At 37.9% G+C, this 20,727-nt stretch overlaps 1 protein-coding gene across 1 annotated transcript in view; it reads right to left on the bottom strand.

Moving 5' to 3' along the window:
* Window positions 1-20,727, bottom strand: part of KCNH1 (potassium voltage-gated channel subfamily H member 1) — a 182,251-nt gene that overhangs the window by 123,147 nt on the left and 38,377 nt on the right. Inside the window, exons 6-7 of the mRNA XM_074164863.1 lie at window positions 18,243-18,635; window positions 5,109-5,538 (exon numbers count right to left, since the gene is read on the bottom strand). Of these exons, the coding sequence (XP_074020964.1) occupies window positions 5,109-5,538; window positions 18,243-18,635 (823 nt within the window). The remainder of the gene's footprint in view (window positions 1-5,108; window positions 5,539-18,242; window positions 18,636-20,727) is intronic.

Genomic DNA, 20,727 nt, shown 5'->3' on the forward strand with positions numbered 1-20,727 from the left:
AGTGGTTTTAAACCTGGTTTTATATAATATCAGCCTCTCTGGAAGATCTGTCTGTAGACGAATTCCCTGTTAATTAGCAATTTAGTGATCATCTGTGAAAAGGGATAAGCAAATATGTTTTGATTCATTTTAAAATGAAGCTGAGGAGTTAATTGTTTTACTTCCAGTAGTAACACTCATACTCCTCTCTGTATATATACACATACACTCAATAAATAAAGTGAGGCAAAACCATGCAGGTCAGTTCATTGAGAGATGTGAAGACAGTTTGCTTTACAAAACTATAATTTACCATATGTTCAAGAAAAACAGCTACATACTAATTTGAATTGCTTATCTTATCAGAAGCATCAAGCCTCCACAGAACAGAAATCCTAAGAGCAGCCACTGGATACTTCATCTCTATTTTAAAATAATTTGTTCTTCCAAAACAGACGTGCATTACTTGAGGTGAAGAATCAGGAGCATTTTTCACCTACTCACATCCCCCTGCGGTGAAGCTGACCAATGGGCCATACATCCCCAGGGCTACACAATGAGTATGCCGCAGTCCCTCACAAATCTAATTAGGGCTTGCACCTCCCTGTGTCAAAATAACCAACAGTAAAACACTTTGTACCAGAAAACCGCAGCCACAATGAGGTCAGTAAGACAGCATGCGCATACATTGCATTTGAAAGCACCTCCCCGCAGAAGATGACCCCGAAGGAGAAACCAGGGCTATTAAGACCGAGCCACACTTTCTTGTACTTTGTCCCAAGTGTAAAACCAACCAGCCCAGCCAGCCCCACAGGCTCAATACCCACACGCAGCTGATTCACCTCAGTCATCCGTTCCCAGAGTCTATGAACTGTTAACATGACTTGCCCACCCTTCCTTCTGCAAGTTCATATACCTTTAACTTTTTTACAAGGCCAACATTTGCACTCAACTCAGCCAAAATTCCCCCTGGCCCAGGACAGTTCCACTAAGGTAACTCTAAATTTTTAATTAAAAGTTACCTGGATTTATTATTTATCATAATGAAAGATTGAGTAACAAAGGAAAATGGAAGTGGTCTTACTTATTTTTTTAAACAGCTATCTGACATTGTAGCAAAGTACTATTATTAGTGGTCAGTAGGGCTACAAAGAGTTAATGTAATACACATGTTTTTCTGCCACAGGATCAACTTCACAGAGGGAGTAAGCAGTGAGCAGAAGGGGACATAACAGTGGCTGAGCAGCAGAGGAAACCAAATTTTGTCTTACAGAAGATGGAACATAATTGCAAAGTACTAATTCCATCATTCTGTGCATAAGAATACTAAACACATATGGAAGGACACTAGTTATAAACTGCTTATGCTTTCAAATACTCTGAGCCCTTCTGACACAAACATCCTCTTTGGATGTCACCAATGGTCCTGTGTTGACTGTTGACCACAAGCCTTTCAGTCAGTTTACCGGTGGAAAAGACAGCAATACACATCTTAAAATCACTTGCTTACACAGTTAACTCCTCTCCTAAAACAGACAAGCACAACAGCCAACACTCCAAGACCAAAGGAACAAAGCATTGCTGCTATTCACAACTTTCATCCCTAGAAACTATTCAAGATACTCAGCCAAGTAAACCAAAACAAAACAAAAAACTAAGTTTGCTAGAAACAAGGACCAGAAAGTCTGCAAAACCGCACCCCACTTGGTAATGCACTTCAGGGCAGCACACACCATGTCCAGCCTTCCCCAGAGATATAAGAATTTTTCAAAATCAAATCCGTTCTATTAAAAATAATTCTAGATTATCAAACATGAAGAAAACATGCCACCAGTGGGAGGCAAGTGCTTACCCTGCACCGAAGTGGGACCTGCACCCCAACTTCCTGTAGGGCAGATACACATACAGCCAACACAAGGAAGGTGGGGGTCACAGCTGTTTTCACATGTTGACCACCATCTCCATCTCAAGACAATTCAGTTTCTTTTACAATAAAGAGAAGGACAAAATTTCAAAGGTGATCTTGCTAATAAAATTGAGACCATGGGCTTAGCTGGCCACAGTATTGTTTAACAAGCCACTAGGTTTTTTCACACAGTGCTTATTGCTATTCAAAAACAATGGAGGATAAAATGCACAAAGAGAAGGAAATGTTATAATTTGCTTTCCGCTCATCTAAATCTGTCCCCATCAGGCTAATGGAAGTTTTACTATTTATTCACAGGAGGTTAATTGGCCCAAGGGGATAAAAATCACCCTCCTATTAAAAATTTCCAGCCTATTTAAAGAAAATTTTTTCCGGAATCACTTTGAAATATTAACGCTGGCTGTTATATATTTGTCCCCAAATACTCTTTTTTTTTTTTAATGACATTATAGTGTCATTTTGGAATCTCAAAACCAACCCTGTTAACATATTGTCTTAACTAAACAAAAATGATAACATCCTCCAAAAAAAGTAACAGTGTTGTTTCCACTTAATACAGAAAAGGTTGTAAAATAACTTCACTTATTTCACTGGACTATTTAAATATACAGGTATGTATTTTTGCCCAGACTATACCCAGCCACTTCAAAACCAAGATAAATTCACATAGTTCTTAGAGACATACCCTCTAGCAGGGAACAAGTTAATGGAGTGGTATGTTTGAGGTTGGATTCAGCAAATCCCACCTATCTTCAATTGGAATTTTAGATAGTCAAACAATTAGGCCCTGTCTGCATCCTTCACAGAAAAAAAAATAACGGCATTCCCTGTGCTACCGAAAGATAGCAGTAGCTTTTGAGAATGCATCACTAGATGGGTGTTAAAATAAATGCAGTGTTAATGGCAAAATATAAATGAGAAATCATATACTCTTTCCTTTTACTAGTGGGCAGTAACACATTAGCAGAACTGATTTGAAATTGCTTATTTCTGATGCTTTGGACAACCACAGCCCCTATCCATTTCGTGCGCAAACCTATGTCATCTGACATCTGCAAAATGAGGACCATAACAGGAACCTGTAGCCACCAACTGTGATATTAGTGAGTAGCTCAGCTCATAACAAACATGTTACTTGGCCAAGACAAATATGAATTTTTCTGAGTGATGTAAAAAACCTTTAGCCAGGAAACTTTTTTTCCCTCCCCACAGCTATCTCCCATACATTTGCTATGTACCTTTCAGACTCCCAACAGATCAGACAAAATTCTTATAAAAGAGCACTAGTTCAAACTCAGATCAATGTTTGAAAGCTTAATTCTACAGTGTTATTTTAACATAAAATTTTATGACAGACGTGGAAGAATGTCTGTCAACAATTAAGCTCTAAATAGCTGCAAAGTAAACAAATCAGTTTTGTTCCTCCCATCCTGAGGAATGACCACAGCTCAAAACTTCAGCACATTGAAAGCAATCAAGACCCTACAAAAGCCAGAGAGGTAAATTCAAAGACTGGATTACTTAGTTGCCATTCCTGCAAACATATATTGCAAACAGTCCTGATGTTTTCCAAGTAGTTGTTCACAGGATAAAGGTGCTCAGATACACCAACAGTTATAGGGTTAGAAACATAACGTTCTAGAAGTCCAAATAGAAACAAAATTGTTTCCCTCAAATGTGATTGCATTCATGAGATTTAAAACTGCCAAAACAAGTGCTGAAATTAAAGTTCATTTTAGAATTCAGAGCAGATATCTATCAACATTACTCTTGCATAAATTCAGCTTCTTTCCATCACATTTTCATATACAGAATTTGAAGCAGGTAGAACTCCAAACGTTCTTAGAACTCTAATGTACCTCTTGATTTTATGAAGGTTATGCTAATTCAGTATTCATAGTACTAAATAACGATACTGAATAATCCTAACTATTGTTGTCTAGCTACTATCATGATCATAGCCCAATGAACGATAAGCCAAAGGTCAGGATATTTCCTATGAAACGGGTAACTTCACCACAAAATGTTTGGAGGCATATTTTGTACTACACTGCTACATTGTCTAATGCACCTTCTCATGAGGAAACCGCATAATTGTCTCCAAGTTTTATATACATTTCCCTTATGCTATGCGGGTGGTTTATTAAGATGATGGGACTTAGCAGTGGAAAAAGCTAGATGGGCAAAATTGACAATTTTTATAGCTAAAATATCCCAGTCCCGACGAGATCAAGTATGCTTGCTGTCTTCTCACTAACCTTCAGCCTGCTTAACACTGCACATGCTTTAAAATGACACACCTGAATCAAAGCTTCACATTTCTACCATAGCAGGCACTGTGCTGCTAATTGGGTTTCATTATATATTTGGTTTTAATTTCCTGCTTAGCAAAGATTGACTTTTTTCTCCTCTAGATGTAATATTAATGTACAGAAGCTTCTCTCTTTCTCCATATAATAATATGCTCTTCCATGTACAAAGTAGATACTTTTTTCCTTATTTTGGTTCAAATTTCACTTTTTTCTAGAAAAACATGACCTATTTTAACGGTGGCCACTGCATGGTTCTTAACTCCAAGTAGCTCTCATGGCACTTTGAGTGCAGACTCTACAACATGGCCGAAAACTCGACAGCTTGGCAATATGAATCCCTTGCAACAAAGAAATGTGAGCCAGAGGTGCCCAAGGCCAGTATCATCCCAGTTGCTTTAGGACCTGACTGTACGCTAAGCCCACAATGGAGTTCGTGGCCACTAGAGAGCTACTGTTCTCTGTCCCTTATGAGATGCTCTGGGACCTCCTCCCACTCACCCACCCACTTGTCCCATATATACAACTCTGAGACATACAAAGATTTTGCCAAATACCAAATGGAGGCACAAAGGTTGTCTGTGCCCACTCAGGTGAATTAATTTCTAATACTTCAGGCTTTACACGTTTTAAAGTTTAATTACAAAAGAATATTGAAAGAATATCGACAGAATATTGCTTCCAAAATGACTGAATTTTTGCTAGTCGCAGCAATACTCCCAACTGGTGATTTTAAAACTAACCAATAAGAAAGTGTGTAATAACTATATTGCCACCAAAAATATTTTAAGCTGCATATTTTACATGATTCCAGATGTTATTATGATATCAGTATTCATGACACACAGTGATTTGGCACTGTGTGTGTGAGAAACAGAATCTCTAGTACTTACAGCCAATCATCATCATAGCAACAGCAAAGATCTTCTCCCCATCTGTCGTCGGAGCGATGTTCCCAAATCCAACACTAGTGAGGCTGGTCATCGTAAAATACAATGAAGATATGTAGACCGAATCTTTGCTTGGTCCGCCTTCCCATTTTCCAAAGCCCGATGTGTTGAAGCGGTAAGGTGTTCCTATTGACATCCCCAGCTGATAGAGCCAGCTCTCAGTTCGGATCGTGTTTGTATCCTCATCGATAACTTCATAGTCTCCTATGCTGTACCAAATGCAGGCCAGCCAGTGTGCTGCAAGGCCAAACACACACACCAGCAGAACCAAGACTGCTGCTCCGTATTCGATGTAGTGGTCCAACTTCCGAGCTACGCGACCCAGCCGAAGTAGCCGGACCACTTTAAGTGAACTGAAGAGGCTACTGATGCCCTGGAAGGATAAAGCACAGTGACCATTAGAATTTAATACGAGAGCAACAATATTCATAACTGCAGTTTCCAAGGACATGAGGGGATCCATCACAAATAGATGGTCATCAGATAACACCTGAAAAGAGATTGTGAAACATGAAAAGGCTAGTGATCTTTTTCAGGGGTGGATATATGCACTCTCTTGTCTTTATTCACTAACATTTTGTGAGTTGCTCTCTGAGCTCCTCTTTCAGATTATTCAAATAGGTCTACAAACGTGTTTGTAAAGGCTTCAAGTGACAGGCTATTTATTGCATGCCCAGTTGTGCATGTAGACCACCCATGAGCATCCTGATGCTACTTTAGGCTGACTGGAAATAAGAGCAGAAGTCACTGACCATTAAACTATACAAATTTAATGTTGCAAAGAACATAACCAGACACCTATTGAATTCACTCCAGCATCTGGAGTCATGAACCTCTTATGGCTCTTCCTGACTTCCTTATGATCCTGGGCAACACATGTCTTCTCATGTCTCAGATATAACACAGTTTGCATTATTTAGCTCAGACATACCAGGAAGATAAATAGGGAAGGCCAAAAAATACTGGTAGTACCTGGTGATTTGTAATTTTTCAGTGTAACAGTGAATTTCCTATGACTTTACTTTCATATAAGAACGCACCCACTGATAATCAGTTCTCTGACATTTCTCACATGGACTACACAAAGCTTAACTATTTCAAATATCCATCTAATCCTCACATCATATTCTTTTTATGACAGCTTTGCTATCAATATAGTATTTCTGTGCTGATACCAATATGGCTCCCCTAAAACAGAATTAAACCAACACGTAGGATTTTGTATTATTAACTTTTAGACAGATTTGCAATTCCACACACAGGAAGTTAAATAAAAAAATTCAAAGCCATTTGGGGCACTGGAAAATCTGAATAGCTTTTCATAAAAATCTTTCTTATTTTTCTACTCCCTCTTATCAAGACTGTTTCATACATAGAAGTCTGATTAAAATTTAAGCAGACTGGTTTAATGAGTATTTCTGGAAATGCCTAATTGCATACTTCTGGTCACCAGCTTTTACTGGAAGTTTGTTTATTCCTGCATAAATACAACTGCTTTGGTATCTTAGGCTGGTTCAATGCACTAGAAGAGATGTTTTATTAAATAATTACATAAAGCATATTGACTCATGTTCCCCAGGACTGCAGCAATGTATTTCTCCTTTATTTCATGAATTTGTCATGATTACATTGACTCATTTTCAGAGACAGATGTAATTTGTTACCTGGGAACACACTATCAATTTCTATTAAGTATTTGGACAAGATCTAACACAACCAGGGGAAGAGGAGGAAAAAGGAAGAACAAAAAGAAAAAAAAAAAAGCAGCCTTCCTTTAAAACAGAGATGTTTGCAGAGATCTAAAAGAGACCAAATGATCTTTTCATGATTTTCTATGTCAAACTTTTCAAGTCACTGATGCAAAAATTCCTTCACAAAGTAAAAAATTTATTTCCATTTCCTATTCACTCCATACCCGGATTTGTTTTGTAAACAATGGAGCAAAGCCTTGATGCCAGTTCAGAGAATACAACACACAAGGCATAAGGCCTTCATTTCCAGGGGAGGGAAAGCAGGTACATCTGAACACTCAGCACGGAGAGGAAAAGAAAAGGAGAAAACACAAAAAACTAACACGATAACCGTGTTTTAGAACTGGATACACAAGTCCCTGAGTGACAAGCATGTATAGTCTCTACATTCTAAATATCTGCATTCTGACATTACAACACAGTCTTCCAGCCTTTTTCCTCAGGACCAATGCTCATTTCTCCCTTTCCTCTTTATAGACTTTAACAGCAAAACAATAATGTTTTACATTTGGAAAAGTCTCCAGTAATGACCTGGTTTCAGCTTTAGTCTCAAAGCCACACTTTTTAATCAAAAAGTGCTAACAAGTCTCAGGCAAGGGCAGGAAATTTTTCCATCCCAACATTCTAAATACTAGGGTTTTTTTTTGCTCAAAAATAGTGGTACAAAACTTGTTCTTAAAATTAATACTCACAACTTGGACTTAAAAAAAAATAAATATGCTTTTTGTCAGTGGCAGTCCTACCAAAGACAAAGATAATAATAATGATTCAAGAAGGACTTAAAAGTTTGGAAATTGGTAAATTCTTAATTGAAAAAAAAAAATATAGGCAAGGATTAGAAACAGTTGAGGACAAAATAAAAAATAATCACTGAACGGGGTTTGAAGAAATTGGATATGAGAAGTGGGAATACAAAATAAAATATTGAAATCAGGTTTAAAACATTTAAGGCAAACTGCTTGGCTTTCAGAGTACTCTTATCCTAATTTCCCTTTTGAAATTTACGAAAAGAAATTTTGTAAAAACATTTAAAACGTGATAGAACTGCATAATTTGGAAAAAAGTGATTCTATCAAATTCTGACCAGAGGTAGAGAGAATTAGGGGGTTTTGTACAGAAATAACTTGCTTAATTACAGAAAAGAAATATTTGACTTGGTTGCACTGAAAGGATGCATTTAATATTCAAGTTAGCCACAATATTTTACCAGACTGCACTGCCAATAAGATTCTAAAAGTTCACAAAAAGCTAAAAAAAATAATTTATTTTTATCTCAGTATTAACAGTATTTTCTATTTGATTTTCTCAGAGGAAAGGATTTGTCTATCTTAAATGGATCAATATCAAGAGGAAGAAATGCCTAGGGAAATAATTATTCATACAACTATCTTAAAAATTTCTAAGTGACAGAATTTCAAATGGGTATAAACAACGGAAACTTAATAGACTGCTTCATAGATGATACAGTACAAAAAGATCATTCTCCAATACTTTAAAACAGTACTTTTTATCACCAAATTTAGCAAGCAATATTTTAATACTCACAGGAATAGATCTGCTGGATTCAAAATTGACATTTTTAGATTACCACTTTCCAAAATAGAACTGTACTTTTAGATTATTGTCCATTTTAATGCTCTTATCAGTGCAGATTATTTTTATGCTTTTATCATACAGATGGCTCCAAGATGTCATGCAAAAGAACCTGAACTCAATTTACTCCTCTTGATGCCTGTCCCACTCTCTGAGCTCTACTACTCCTACAACCTTCGAAAGGCAAATTAAGAGACCCCCAGAGCCCCTTTGGCTCAAAGGACATAGATGAAGCTCAGTTCATAAAGAGCTAGCAATTGCGCTGCAGGTCCCAAACAGGTACCCCAACACGTTCTCCTCGAAAGGATGACCATAAGGAGCTTCTGTGTGGCAGGCAGGGAAAGGACAAGGCCATGTAATTACCCACAAAGTCCCACCTGGGCCTGATTTACGCAGGCACATTTCCACCTATTAGTATTCTATCCAGCAGATCTCTTCCCCTGGGAGTACGCAGAAGCTAAGAAAACTGTCATATGTTTAGGGTAGAAAACCAGTACATTTTTACTATGCTTTGTTCCAGAGACAACTTGTGTGCAGCACTTACTTAAATATGCAGCACTTAGTCAAATATGGCAGAAAATGCTGAATTTCACACGTGTATTTCAAATTGATTGAAGTAACTGAATGACACTAAATGAAGATTCTACTGCTGATACCTACATACTGTTGTTGACAAATATTTAATATGCTGGCAGTTTTAGTTTCATTGTCAGTGATGGCTGATGCGTGAAAACGGAAGAATCCGTAGCAAGTCCCCCCCAAACCAAAGGGCAAGCTCAAAGCACTGTGAGCCAGAAGAAATAACTCTGTATTCACTGATTAAGCAAACCTGAACGTCAAAAGGCCTTGAAGTAATAAATACAACCACTCCCCCTTCCTCTCCTCCTGAGCCATCTTTGCAGAGAGGAACTGCAGTTCAAACACAACAGAAAAACACATCAGCCTGATGCCTGGAGGAAAGCAGGACCCACATTTTACATTCAAGGAGAATGCCTTGGAAATTTATGCATGAAATACTGTCAAAACTACATTTCCACGTATAATTTGTCATTAATTAGACCTACTCACTAGATAGTGTGCAGATTTACATAGATTTGCTGCTGTATCTCCTTGTCTTCTGCAAGACATGATCTACTGTCAGGGCACCCCTCGTCTCACACCCATATCTCAGCCATGTAAGCAATCTTATCTCCAAACACAGGATCCACGATACCCATGGTTTGACTCTAACTATTCATCAGACAACATAAGATTTGTACCATTACTTTCATATCCACAAAAAGAGATAAAGAAGAGATGCTGTGATGAAGTACTTGGTGAAGTGTTTTGAAAACCTAGGGGCTGTAGCAAAGTAATTATTAATTACTTGTGTCATTATGGTCCCCATGAACAGTAACAGTGGACATTAAAGTGCTAGACACTGGACCAATAAAAAACAACTGCTGCTGTTCATTAGCCAAGCAAAATTACATTCAAGTCTTGAATAATAAAATTTTACCTAGAAAAAAAAAAATACAAATTGCTTAAAGAAAATCAATAAAAATTAACTACAGGGGAAAAAAATAGTAAGAAAAAATTTATTTTCCCTTCCAAACAAGATGTAGGATGAACAACTTTAGGAAAGAACTAAAATGCAACCTTCATTCCACCTCCTACAGCTATAGTAGCACTAGCACTTTAGTAATAGATTCAATCTGCATGACAGTACCCACTTTTTAGGCCATTATTTACTTTCCACATGTACAGAAATAAAATGCACTTAACCCAAGCATTAAGGTTTTTTTTTCTAGGCTCAAAGGAAGTGTAATTTACTTCCTACCTATATCTATTTTAAAAAAGAGAAATATTCAGAATTGGCACAAATCTGTTCTGTTTTCCAGCACTTTCTTCTCACAAGTAACGGCTAAAGTTCTGGCTTCATCTCAATTAAAGGGAGATGTAGGAGACTAAAAGACAGCCATTAAAAGAATTAGAAGGAAGAGAACAAAAAAAATTGAATTATCAAAAAAAAAAGGGGGGGGGGGGCAACAAGCTGAATTTATCACTACCATAAGCCAGGCAAGAGCCACAGAAAGCACCACCTTCTTTCTTGACATTTGATTCTGAAGTCAGCTGTGCTGCAGCCTGGCTCTGCCCTTCCACAGTAACATGGCAGCCCTGTCAGGCCATTATTAGGACTTCTCATTTCTGTTATTTGCCTCTTCTGATTTTCTTAATTAGGTCTGAGAACATGACCTTTCCTACAGATTGCCATATTTAGCAGCCAACAGATAACATTATGCACACAGGTCAAAATCAATATCTAAAGCCTCTGGTTACTGATGTGGTTTTCAACACTGAAGAAAGCAGATCTCTAGACTCACAAAGCTTATTTTAGTCAGACATCTGCGAGCTTGGTTAGAAATGAGGGAGAAACAGCAATAATTCATGTATAAGAGCATGGGGTGTGAGGAGAGATGGAAAAGACCAATTTTTCATTTATAAAACTATGTCCATGCTTGCCTTACACAAACATATGCACACTCAGAAAATCAACAAATCCAGGAAACAAACTCTTTTTTTTTTTTTACTTTGAAAAAGAAGAACAAGGATAAAGATAACACGTAAGTAACCTAAAGAAATCCAACTTTCCACACTATAAAAAATTTACCCCTGAGAGACGGCAATCTGCTTCCCCATGCTTCTGACTCAAAGAAGCCATCAGTTCCAGAAGCATTTTACTTATCTTGAAGAGGAAAAACACCCAAACAACATTTAGTGTTACTGGCATCTAATATCACTCCATCTTTCCAATTCTAATCCAATCCCTAATATGAAATAGACTATAAAGTAACCGTTTAGCTACTCAAATAAATACCCTTTGCCGTCTCATCTGACTTTCTGCCTCAGATCGATACAAGAATGCTGAATGGGGGGAAAAAGAACAGAGTAACTGATTCCCGCCTCTGAAACATGCTTCCCTTTATATGCAGTGCAAGTATCACTCTAACAGCAGCTTTTTGAAATAATTCAGAATCTAATATATTCAATTAGCTCTCCTCCTTGGACAAAGGCTATCACCATACATTATCACTGAAAATGTAATTCAGCGTTTTAATTCTTTTAGCCTTATACAGATTGAATAGCTTATGTAGACTACTGTTCTCTCTTTAACAGTATGATAAATCATGTCATGCTTTTCAAAGCTATGAAGAAGTAGCCCTGAAACCCAATAACACCCTTACTTATCTGTGACTTAGCAAAAAGACTAATCTGAACATTAGTAGTGCAGAAGAGAAGGTAATTGGCATCTTAACAGCCACAGCAGAACCTACAGAGTAGGTGTTGGGCAGGGCACATCTTTCTCTGGTATTTACTTTTGGGAGGGGCTATCCATCAGCAGACAGCATAGATGTCTCTGAGCCACCAAAGTGTATGAACCTGGGGGAGACCAGGGAAGCAAGCGGAACTTAAATTAACTAAACACCTTAAGCAGGCTTGGAGCAGAGGATAGAATTTAACCCTAAATGGGTTAAATGGCAGAAGAGCTCTGCAGCACCTATATACAACACCAACACAATTCAGAAAACAGAGGATTTGGGGGGAAAAGGCAGCCTGCCTGTTGAGAGGGTAGCATAAAAGAGGCACTTAATTAGTAGCACAGAGGTTAGGTTTTCAAGGAGGGAAGTCAGAGAAACTCATATTTGAAAAATGAGAGGAAAAAAACGTTTAGGCAACAAAGGGAGACACCCTGAAACAAATCCTCAAGACACTGAGAACAAGAGCTTCTTTGCCTCCCTGGTTTATGTCCTGGCAGTTTACTTTACTGAAGACTTACTGAAGAATCTGCTCTACCGCATTTGCATTTCCCCAAATACTCCTTCCACCTAACCTGCCAGTTTAGGACTAATTCCTGACTGGCACAGCCCCTTGGTTCCATGCTGCAGTACAGAGGCACCTACAAAAGTCAGATGAGCAGCCTTCCTCCTCCATGACCACCTTTTCTTTCTTTTGCACTCCCCTTCTTCCACAGGTCAAGGACCTCAAGATCCTTCTGAAGTTCCCAGCACCACCTAGGTGCCACCAACACTATCAAGAACTCCCCTAGCTTTGCTCCAAGGGCATCTGGCAGGTTACAGCCCAGAGCACACACCTTCCTTGGGCTTTTCCCTGTTTCTCAGGGGTCTCTCACAAGAGACACCCAACCAAATAAACCTCCACCACTACCACAGCCCCCAAGCCAAGGTGCGTGCTCCAGCACTCCCAATGCCCCACCTGAGTACAGTAAGCCAATAGTTTGATTCTTCCCCAGGAGCACCAGTAAGGGGTCACCCAGTCCGGGGAGGGTCTCACTAATCCCATCTCATCTACTCTCATTACAACCAAGAGCCACGATTTGCAGACATTTCCTCTACGCCTGGATCATACTCTGTCACATTTACCTGTTTTGTTATAAGCATTACATAGAAAGCACGTTATGACTACTTTAACTGTAATTAGCCAGAGCAAAATATTCATTCATTACCAGATTTATCAGTAGACTCACATGCCAAACACAGTATTGCCTAATCGGAAAGATCCAAATAACAGAGGTGAACTACACACTATTTCAAACAGCTTTCATATTATAGAGCTGTTTACAGTTTAAGAATTATATTTTCCAGTTTGCAAAATCCATCTAACCCAAAATCTTTCTTTACTGACCCCTGTTCATTCCATAAAACTATAAATATGATAATTTATTCCCTTTCCCCTTATTGCAAGCAAATGGTAAAACAAGTCTAGGGAAGTTGCATGTTTTTCACTGTACCTACTTCAGTAATTCCTAGATAGCTAATTTGTATTAGCATGAGAGATTATTCCACTAATAAGGTTTAAATTAATCTATTGCAAAAGTACTGCCTCAGAGAGTTGCCAACAATCTGACCAGCAACACATTCATTTTTTCCTCTCTTACAATCCATTGTTTACTTTCCAGCTACACCATGCTCACTTAGCACTAAATAGCTTAATTTACTTCTATTACTTCTCTATTGAGATTTTTTCTGGGCCTTTTTTTTATCATCATAAGTTTTGTCCTTTCAAAGCTGTGTATCTTCTTTGCCTACATGCTAGCTTCTCTCTTATTCACCCACTTAAGTGAACACTAGATCATTTATATTGGATACATCTTTCCTGATGATTTTCTACTATGCATTTATTTCTCTTCTACCTCAACTACTAAGAGCGATATAAGGTTCTCAATCTGGCATCAGCCAACAATTGATCATAGTGTTCCATTCAAATACAGATAGCAATTACTACTACAAACTCCCTATTTCAGAGATTTATATGGTGGTGACATGACTGGATTCCAGTCCTACCATGAGATTTCACAACAACCGTGTCACATGTAATAAGTCAAATTTTTTCCAATATAAAATATATCTTATGATATTATTGCTGAAAACCACAGTATAAAATTGCTCAAGCTGACACTGCAAAAATATGCTTCAACTTGCCTTTGGAATTCAAAGTCTTAAATTGCATTGTTCTTGGCAAAAATTGTGGAATTTTCTTTAAGCCTGTTTCTTATTAAATCTACTGATTGATGTCTGAACACAAAAAGATAACATTATCCCCCAAAGTAGGTGGTATTTTCTTAAATGAGGGATAATACTAATTACTGTAAAAGATTACTGACAAATGTTATTGTGATCCTTCAAATTCAAAACAGACTAATACCACATGTTTTAAGGGTTGTGTAAATTTAGAGCAATATTTTCTTTTCTTACTCAAACTATACTACAGCATGATGTATTGTCTTAGGAGTAGAAAGTCTAAGGTTAGAATTAAGTTGATTCATCAATTGGTAGAGTATTTTCTTTTCTTGAAGCCCTATCTCATATATATACATATATAGCCTCCCATAAAAAAAAGCCAGGAGAAACATTTTTAACTTTTCTTTCATTTGAGTAACAATGGAAATTTCTCTACAGCTATTTGTTCCTTCATTTGTAGAATTCCGTTCATGTCTGAATATGAGATACTGTACTGTCTCTTTGAGCACAGCACTTGAGATCAGAAGCTTCATATATTCTCATATTTAATTCTATGGCCTTGAACAAAGAGATTAATGTTTTTTTCTTTCCTCTTCCATCTGTAGAATGTAGCTATTCATACTCAAGTGCCTCTTGTATTAATTGTAGTTATTAATAGTTGTATTGATTAATAGTTAATGAATTCAAAGTATTTTTTGCATACAAAAATTTTCTCAACAGTACAGAGAGGAAACTGGAATTTCAATTATATAAAAAATGTGAATTGAAAAGATACTAATGTTCCAAACTGCAACAAACCCAAAGAATTTTGAAACTGTCTGAAAAACATAGAAGTCACACTCAATTTTGTTTCAAGAAAATATTTTCCATTATATCTTGTAATGGAATAATGAAGTAAATTGCAAAACAAAAAGTTACTTCAACACAGAAAAAAATTCAATATCAGAATTTTTAAAAATTGGTATCTGTTTGTCAAAAATATTGATCAACTCTAGTTTCATATGTTATAATTAACCTTATATTGGTGGATCACTTTAAAGATGACAAAAATGGTTCATTATTAATCTATCAAGAGCTAAGTGATGGGACAGTCTCAAAACTACACAGAGCCAAAAGAGCCTCAACACCCTATATACACAGCTTTTCACTTCCTCAGCTCCAGGTCCCATGTCCCCTGCAAATCAATTCATCATCTCCATCACAGTAATTACAGCATTCTTAAAAACAAATTGACTTGTCAAGTTAGTTCCTCGATGACATCCTCAGTGTCTCCAGTGACGTTTCTTTTAACAGAGAATGACAGCAGGCAGGAAAAAAAAGTGAACTTCCACATGTCCCAGTCCCCCTTCACTATAGGGACTGCAACAAATTCAGGATTCTATGTCCTCCTTTTTAAAATCATATATGGAAAACACCAAAACAGGGAAATAGCAATTCATATTCTTCATCTCATTTTATCACCACTGTTGACACTGGGTATTATTTAATCTCTGGCAATTTTTTTAAGAGTATTCACATTAGGACTAAAAAAAATACCTGCTGCAGCCATGGCCACCTACTAACTCCAGTCTCGTGCATCCAAGAGAATGCTCTTTAGCAAAATTAAAGTGACACACAGCTAACAATCCAGTTTGGCTCCTTCAGCAGTACAGCCTCGCAGCTTACTTAATCGAACTGTGAAGTAATATGATGTGTAATCCAGGGTAAGAGACAGGTAAAATTTAAACCAGCAAGTTTGAAAGAAAGGGAGTTGACCCACAAGGGAACGCTCTACACAACAGATAAGAAGATATAAGGCAAAGCCTTTCTGCTTCCAAGATTCCTTGAATGTCCCCTTTTTTTTTTTTCCCTCTTGTTTAATAAAAGGCTATCTTTCTCTCTACAGGCAGCTCATGAAACAGTAAGCAGCATATACTGTCCTAAATCCCCACCTGATGTGCACTATGTTATTCTGCTGTCATTACTGGCAAAGCCCCTCAGGTCATGCAAACCAGTCTATGAGCCCTTAATAGAAGTACAGCAATTTACACCAGTGGAAACTCTGCTCTAGTGACCCTACAATGATTTATACCAGCTAAATGTCAGAACCCACTAGGGGAAACAGAGACAAACCCTCTTGAAGGGATAGCACCAAGAAAATTGTTTTTTCCTTGGGCACGATAGCTAGAGTAACTAAGACTAACACCATTATACTGATTAAGGAGCCTGTTGAAGAGCCACAGGAAAACTGAAGTACCAAACAGCTTCTCATTGTTACAAGGCAACACTGAGATGGAGAACCTGGAGAAATTCAAACTCACACAACAAGAATTTCTCTGAAGACTTGCTACCATTAATCTGAAAGCACCTGTGCTCAGCTCAAGGGCTGTCACAGCCACTGGTATAGACATTTTCCTCGAGGATGTTCTGTAGGTCACATCACCAGTCTACAGTTATGAAATGTTCCTCCAGCAAAATCAGCAGCAGGTTGCTACTATCTGCAGCAGGTGAGAAAAGCTTCCTTCTGGTTTTTTTTGGTCTCTTGCCTCTCTTTTTTTTTAAATTTTTTTCTTTAATTTTTTTTTCACACTCTTTCAGTATAAATGTCAGAAAATGACATAGGGCCACTCCCTCTGTTGCTTTATCAGCGCCACTGCAAAGTAAGACGTGAAAGCCCTGCCAAGTACTTTGCAGCCTGGGTCATTTTTACGACAAACAAATATTTAAGGACAGGTCTCACAAGGCTTTCTTGCTTGATCTCATTTGTGTTATTTCAGTCTGTAGCTTTATATTAAAAGAAAACCTCTCTAGGGAATTAAATATCAAATAACATCATGTTTTTTCAACTACATTCAATAGTTTGTCTACTTGTCCTCAAGTCATTGAGAAAAATACTTTAAATCTGATAAAAGCCTATGTAGTGTATTTTTACAAAAGTAATGCGGTTTTATGTTTTTACCCAGATGTTTCACTTAGCATAACTTTCTTTTAATAGCTAGGTTGTCCTTTATAACACGGGCGTATTTTAAAGGAATTCATAAAAATCACATTTTTCAGGCTAAAAATTAAATACTGAGCACTGATGAGATGTGTAGGTATGTTTCACTTAGCATAATTTTCTTTTAATAGCTAGGTTGTCCTTTATAACACGGGTGTATTTTAAAGGAATTCATAAAAATCACATTTTTCAGGCTAAAAATTAAATACTGAGCACTGATGAGATGTGTAGGTATGTTACAGGTTTAGTATGTGTCACAGGTAAATACAGACACTTGATTAGTTGATGGTACAGGTTTTATAACATGTAATTAGAAAGTGGACTGCTGGAATCCTCTTTAAGATTTTATTAACAATTCATTAACTCTCTGAACTATTTAGGCATGGAACCTTAATATATTTAGTTTAGGAATATTTTCTTGGTGGCCTGATCTAATAGGAGAACATGCATTTCAAACAGAATATTATTGTGGTTTTAAGTGTCTGAATGTTAGTTCTTTTGCTGGCTTGTTACCTGTTCCCAAAGAAATAAGCAAGAATTAAGAAAGAGCCTAGATTTCCAGATTTCTCCCTATCCTTTCTTCTAACTATGGAATTACCAAACAAGCATCAAAACAGCATCTTCAATTGCTTCACCTTCCTCTGAAACAACTGCTGCCAAACAATGCTGCATGGATCACCAGATGCCCACACAGTACTTTCTGGCGGTCTAAGATTTAGTGAGTCACTGCCTGTCCCTCTGCCACCTGCTATATTGTATTAGAAGCAGCTGAGAAAAGTGTATTATACTTCCCAATTGTTCATGTGAAGAATTGCCATCAGCAGACATACCCTGTTTGGTCAACAGTGAAAGCAAGAGAACCCTGCCCCAAGAAATGATCCTGACCCAGCAGTTCAAGCTATTCATGGCAAGTCAGATCAAGCAGTTTTCCTCAGTGCTGTACAGAGATTCTGCTGTCTGCTTCTGCCTGTCCTCCTGAACTCTGAGGATGGAGAATGAAGGAAAATAAACACAGATTTCTGACACCAAAAACCTCAGCCTCTCCCAGTGCAGCTAAAGACGAACCCGTCTGGTTAGGACTCATAAGCAAACTTCTATGTGCGCTGAGGGCAGGTAATAGAGGCATACATACACTAATTCAATATAGTTAAAAGCATACACTTCTTTCTTCTCTCCACCACCTCCCCCCAACCATTATGTAATGATTAATGAGTGGAAGTGGAACTAGTATACTGACCTCATCGACGTTCTCAAATGCATTGATGACATCATATGGCAAGCATGAGAGCAGATCGATCACGAACCAGGTCTTCAAGTAATTCATGCGAATCAGCTTTGGGTCAGAGATCACCTCTCCTGCTGGCCCCACAAAGGTGGTATGGAAATTAAGCACAATGTCTACCAAAAAAATGACATCTACAATGCTGTCGACTACTAGCCATGCCACATTGTTCTGTTTGGTTTTAAAGGAGACGTTGTAAGGGACCAAAATAGCAGTGTAGAAGGTTAAAATCAAGATGATCCAGTCCCAGGTAGTCTTGAAAACACAATAATGCAAAATTATATGTGGCGGAGTCTTTGGTGCCTCTTGTTTGTACTGCGGGAGAATTTCAGAGCCCAGTTGCAATACCTGTAGTCACAGAGATTTCAGGAGAAAAAGAAGACGTGCTTAATTTTTTAATGTTGTTATTCACATTATAGATTCTCAAGCTTAGTACAACAGTTGATAAAAATATATGTCCACTAACTCCTTCTTGTCACCACCAAACGGTAAAGCAAGTCAGGATAAGTATTCTGTTAAACAAACCAGCATCAACCTAAGAACAGTTGTTGTTTTTTTTAATGCCATTAATTATTTTTTGACACTAAGCCTGATGTGCTGGGTCTCCAAGACATTTAGAGAAGAGACAGCTCCTTCAGCAGTTTAAATGCACGAGACAGATAAATGATGGGCAGGAAAGCAGTTGCAAATAGAAATCAATGGCAAAACCAGGAACAATATTGCAATTTCCAAGTTCCAGTCCAGCACCGGGCCCACTGGACCACACTGTTTTTCAACATTGTCTGTTTAACTCTTCACTATATTGTATCTGAAATAGTCTTACACTACATACAATCTGTCATGAACACACGGCCCTTTTGTTCCTCTTCTCTGGGCTAAGCAGGACCAAAGCCCATGGATAACTATCATTAGCTTCAATAAACTTATTTTGAACTCTAACTTTTCACTGAGAGAAGATTACTGTCTTCACTACCTGATGGTGTACAGTCGAGTTACAATGCAGTTCGGTCTGAATTCAAAAAAGTGCGACAGCAAAAGATGATCTGTCAGCACGTGTTTTAAACCCCGGACCTCAAGCTCAGCACACGCACCAAGTGTTTTGCATAACTGCAATCTCAGTCAATGCTGCCTATTTTAAGCCTACTATCACCCCAGTTCTGCACACTAGTGCAAAAAGCATATGATCATGTATTCAATTCTTGGGAAATAAAGTTTCTTTTACATACCTATGAACGAGAATGTGTTTGCTTACATCTATCAGTATACATGAGGGTGAAACCAACATGAAGGAACTGTCTCTAAATAAAGATAAGTTAAATTTTAAAATGAAATTTTCCCTGGATGAGTTACAGGTGAAACCTGAAAGGAAGATAAAGGTTTGCTTGAGTGAGATGTGTTTGCTAATGCCAAACTCATAGAACCTGGGAGAACTATTTAGGAGCATGGTTCCTTTTTCACATTTATTTACACAGAGTTAAGAGCAATAGGGAGCAGGGAAGGAAATTAAACAGCCACCTTCTCAGGGAAAAGATCAGACAACAGAGCTATAATAGGAGGTTGACTTCCTTTCATGCTCTTTATCTCAGCTTTTTTAACGTCAATTATTTAGACACGCATTTTTATCTGCAGGCCTTTCTGAGCACTTTTTATTTTTTTTTTTTTTTTTTTTTGTGAACTGGTGGGCTTTTTTCCAAGAGATTAAGCCAAAGAGGACAAAAGAAAACAATCAGCTACAAGAGTCCTACTTGGACAAAACAGCCTCAGATCAAGTTCCCTGCTGCTTTGAACCTCACATAATCACGTACTGTTGCGCACAACAGAAGTGAGACACTGTCAGATCACAGGCCCTTGCCCATGTGTAAATGACAGTGGGAGTTGCAAGCCTGCTGACTTTGAGTCTAGTATGTTCTCCAGCACGACCTGCTCAGAGAGACCTGCATGTTACCACTGAGGCATCAACAGTCTGGAGAAAAAAAAAAAAAAAAAAAAATTGAGATAAATGAGTATTTTTGTTTCACTGAGTTTCTAGAATGACAGTAAAGAGGGAAAAGGAACATTTTCCCCTAAGTAGAACCCTTGCAGACCTAACTAGGACTCAGACATGTCCACTGCAGTATTAAGTTCTCTGCCACTCCTCACATTTATTCACCCAGGTTCTCCATATTACCAAAAAAAAAAATAAAAAAAAAAGTAAAAGTCACTTTGTGGTGAGAGGAGCTGGAAGTAGTACAAGACAGAAGCAGCTTCTTCCCTGCAGGAGGCACTGGCCAGCCAATGAAGTCCCTAGAAGTCACTGATAGTGACTGGAAGAGGCATAGATTGTGCACTCAGTGTGTGTACTTCAGGGCTTTTCTGCAGCTCCAGCGACGAACATTAGGATGTCTTTTCTTGACAAAAGCTCTAGCCCAAGTTCAAAATTGCAAATATCTCCTGCTCTCCC

The sequence above is a fragment of the Numenius arquata genome, chromosome 2 (genome assembly GCF_964106895.1).
Source record: "Numenius arquata chromosome 2, bNumArq3.hap1.1, whole genome shotgun sequence".
NCBI classification, from domain to species: Eukaryota; Metazoa; Chordata; class Aves; order Charadriiformes; family Scolopacidae; genus Numenius; species Numenius arquata.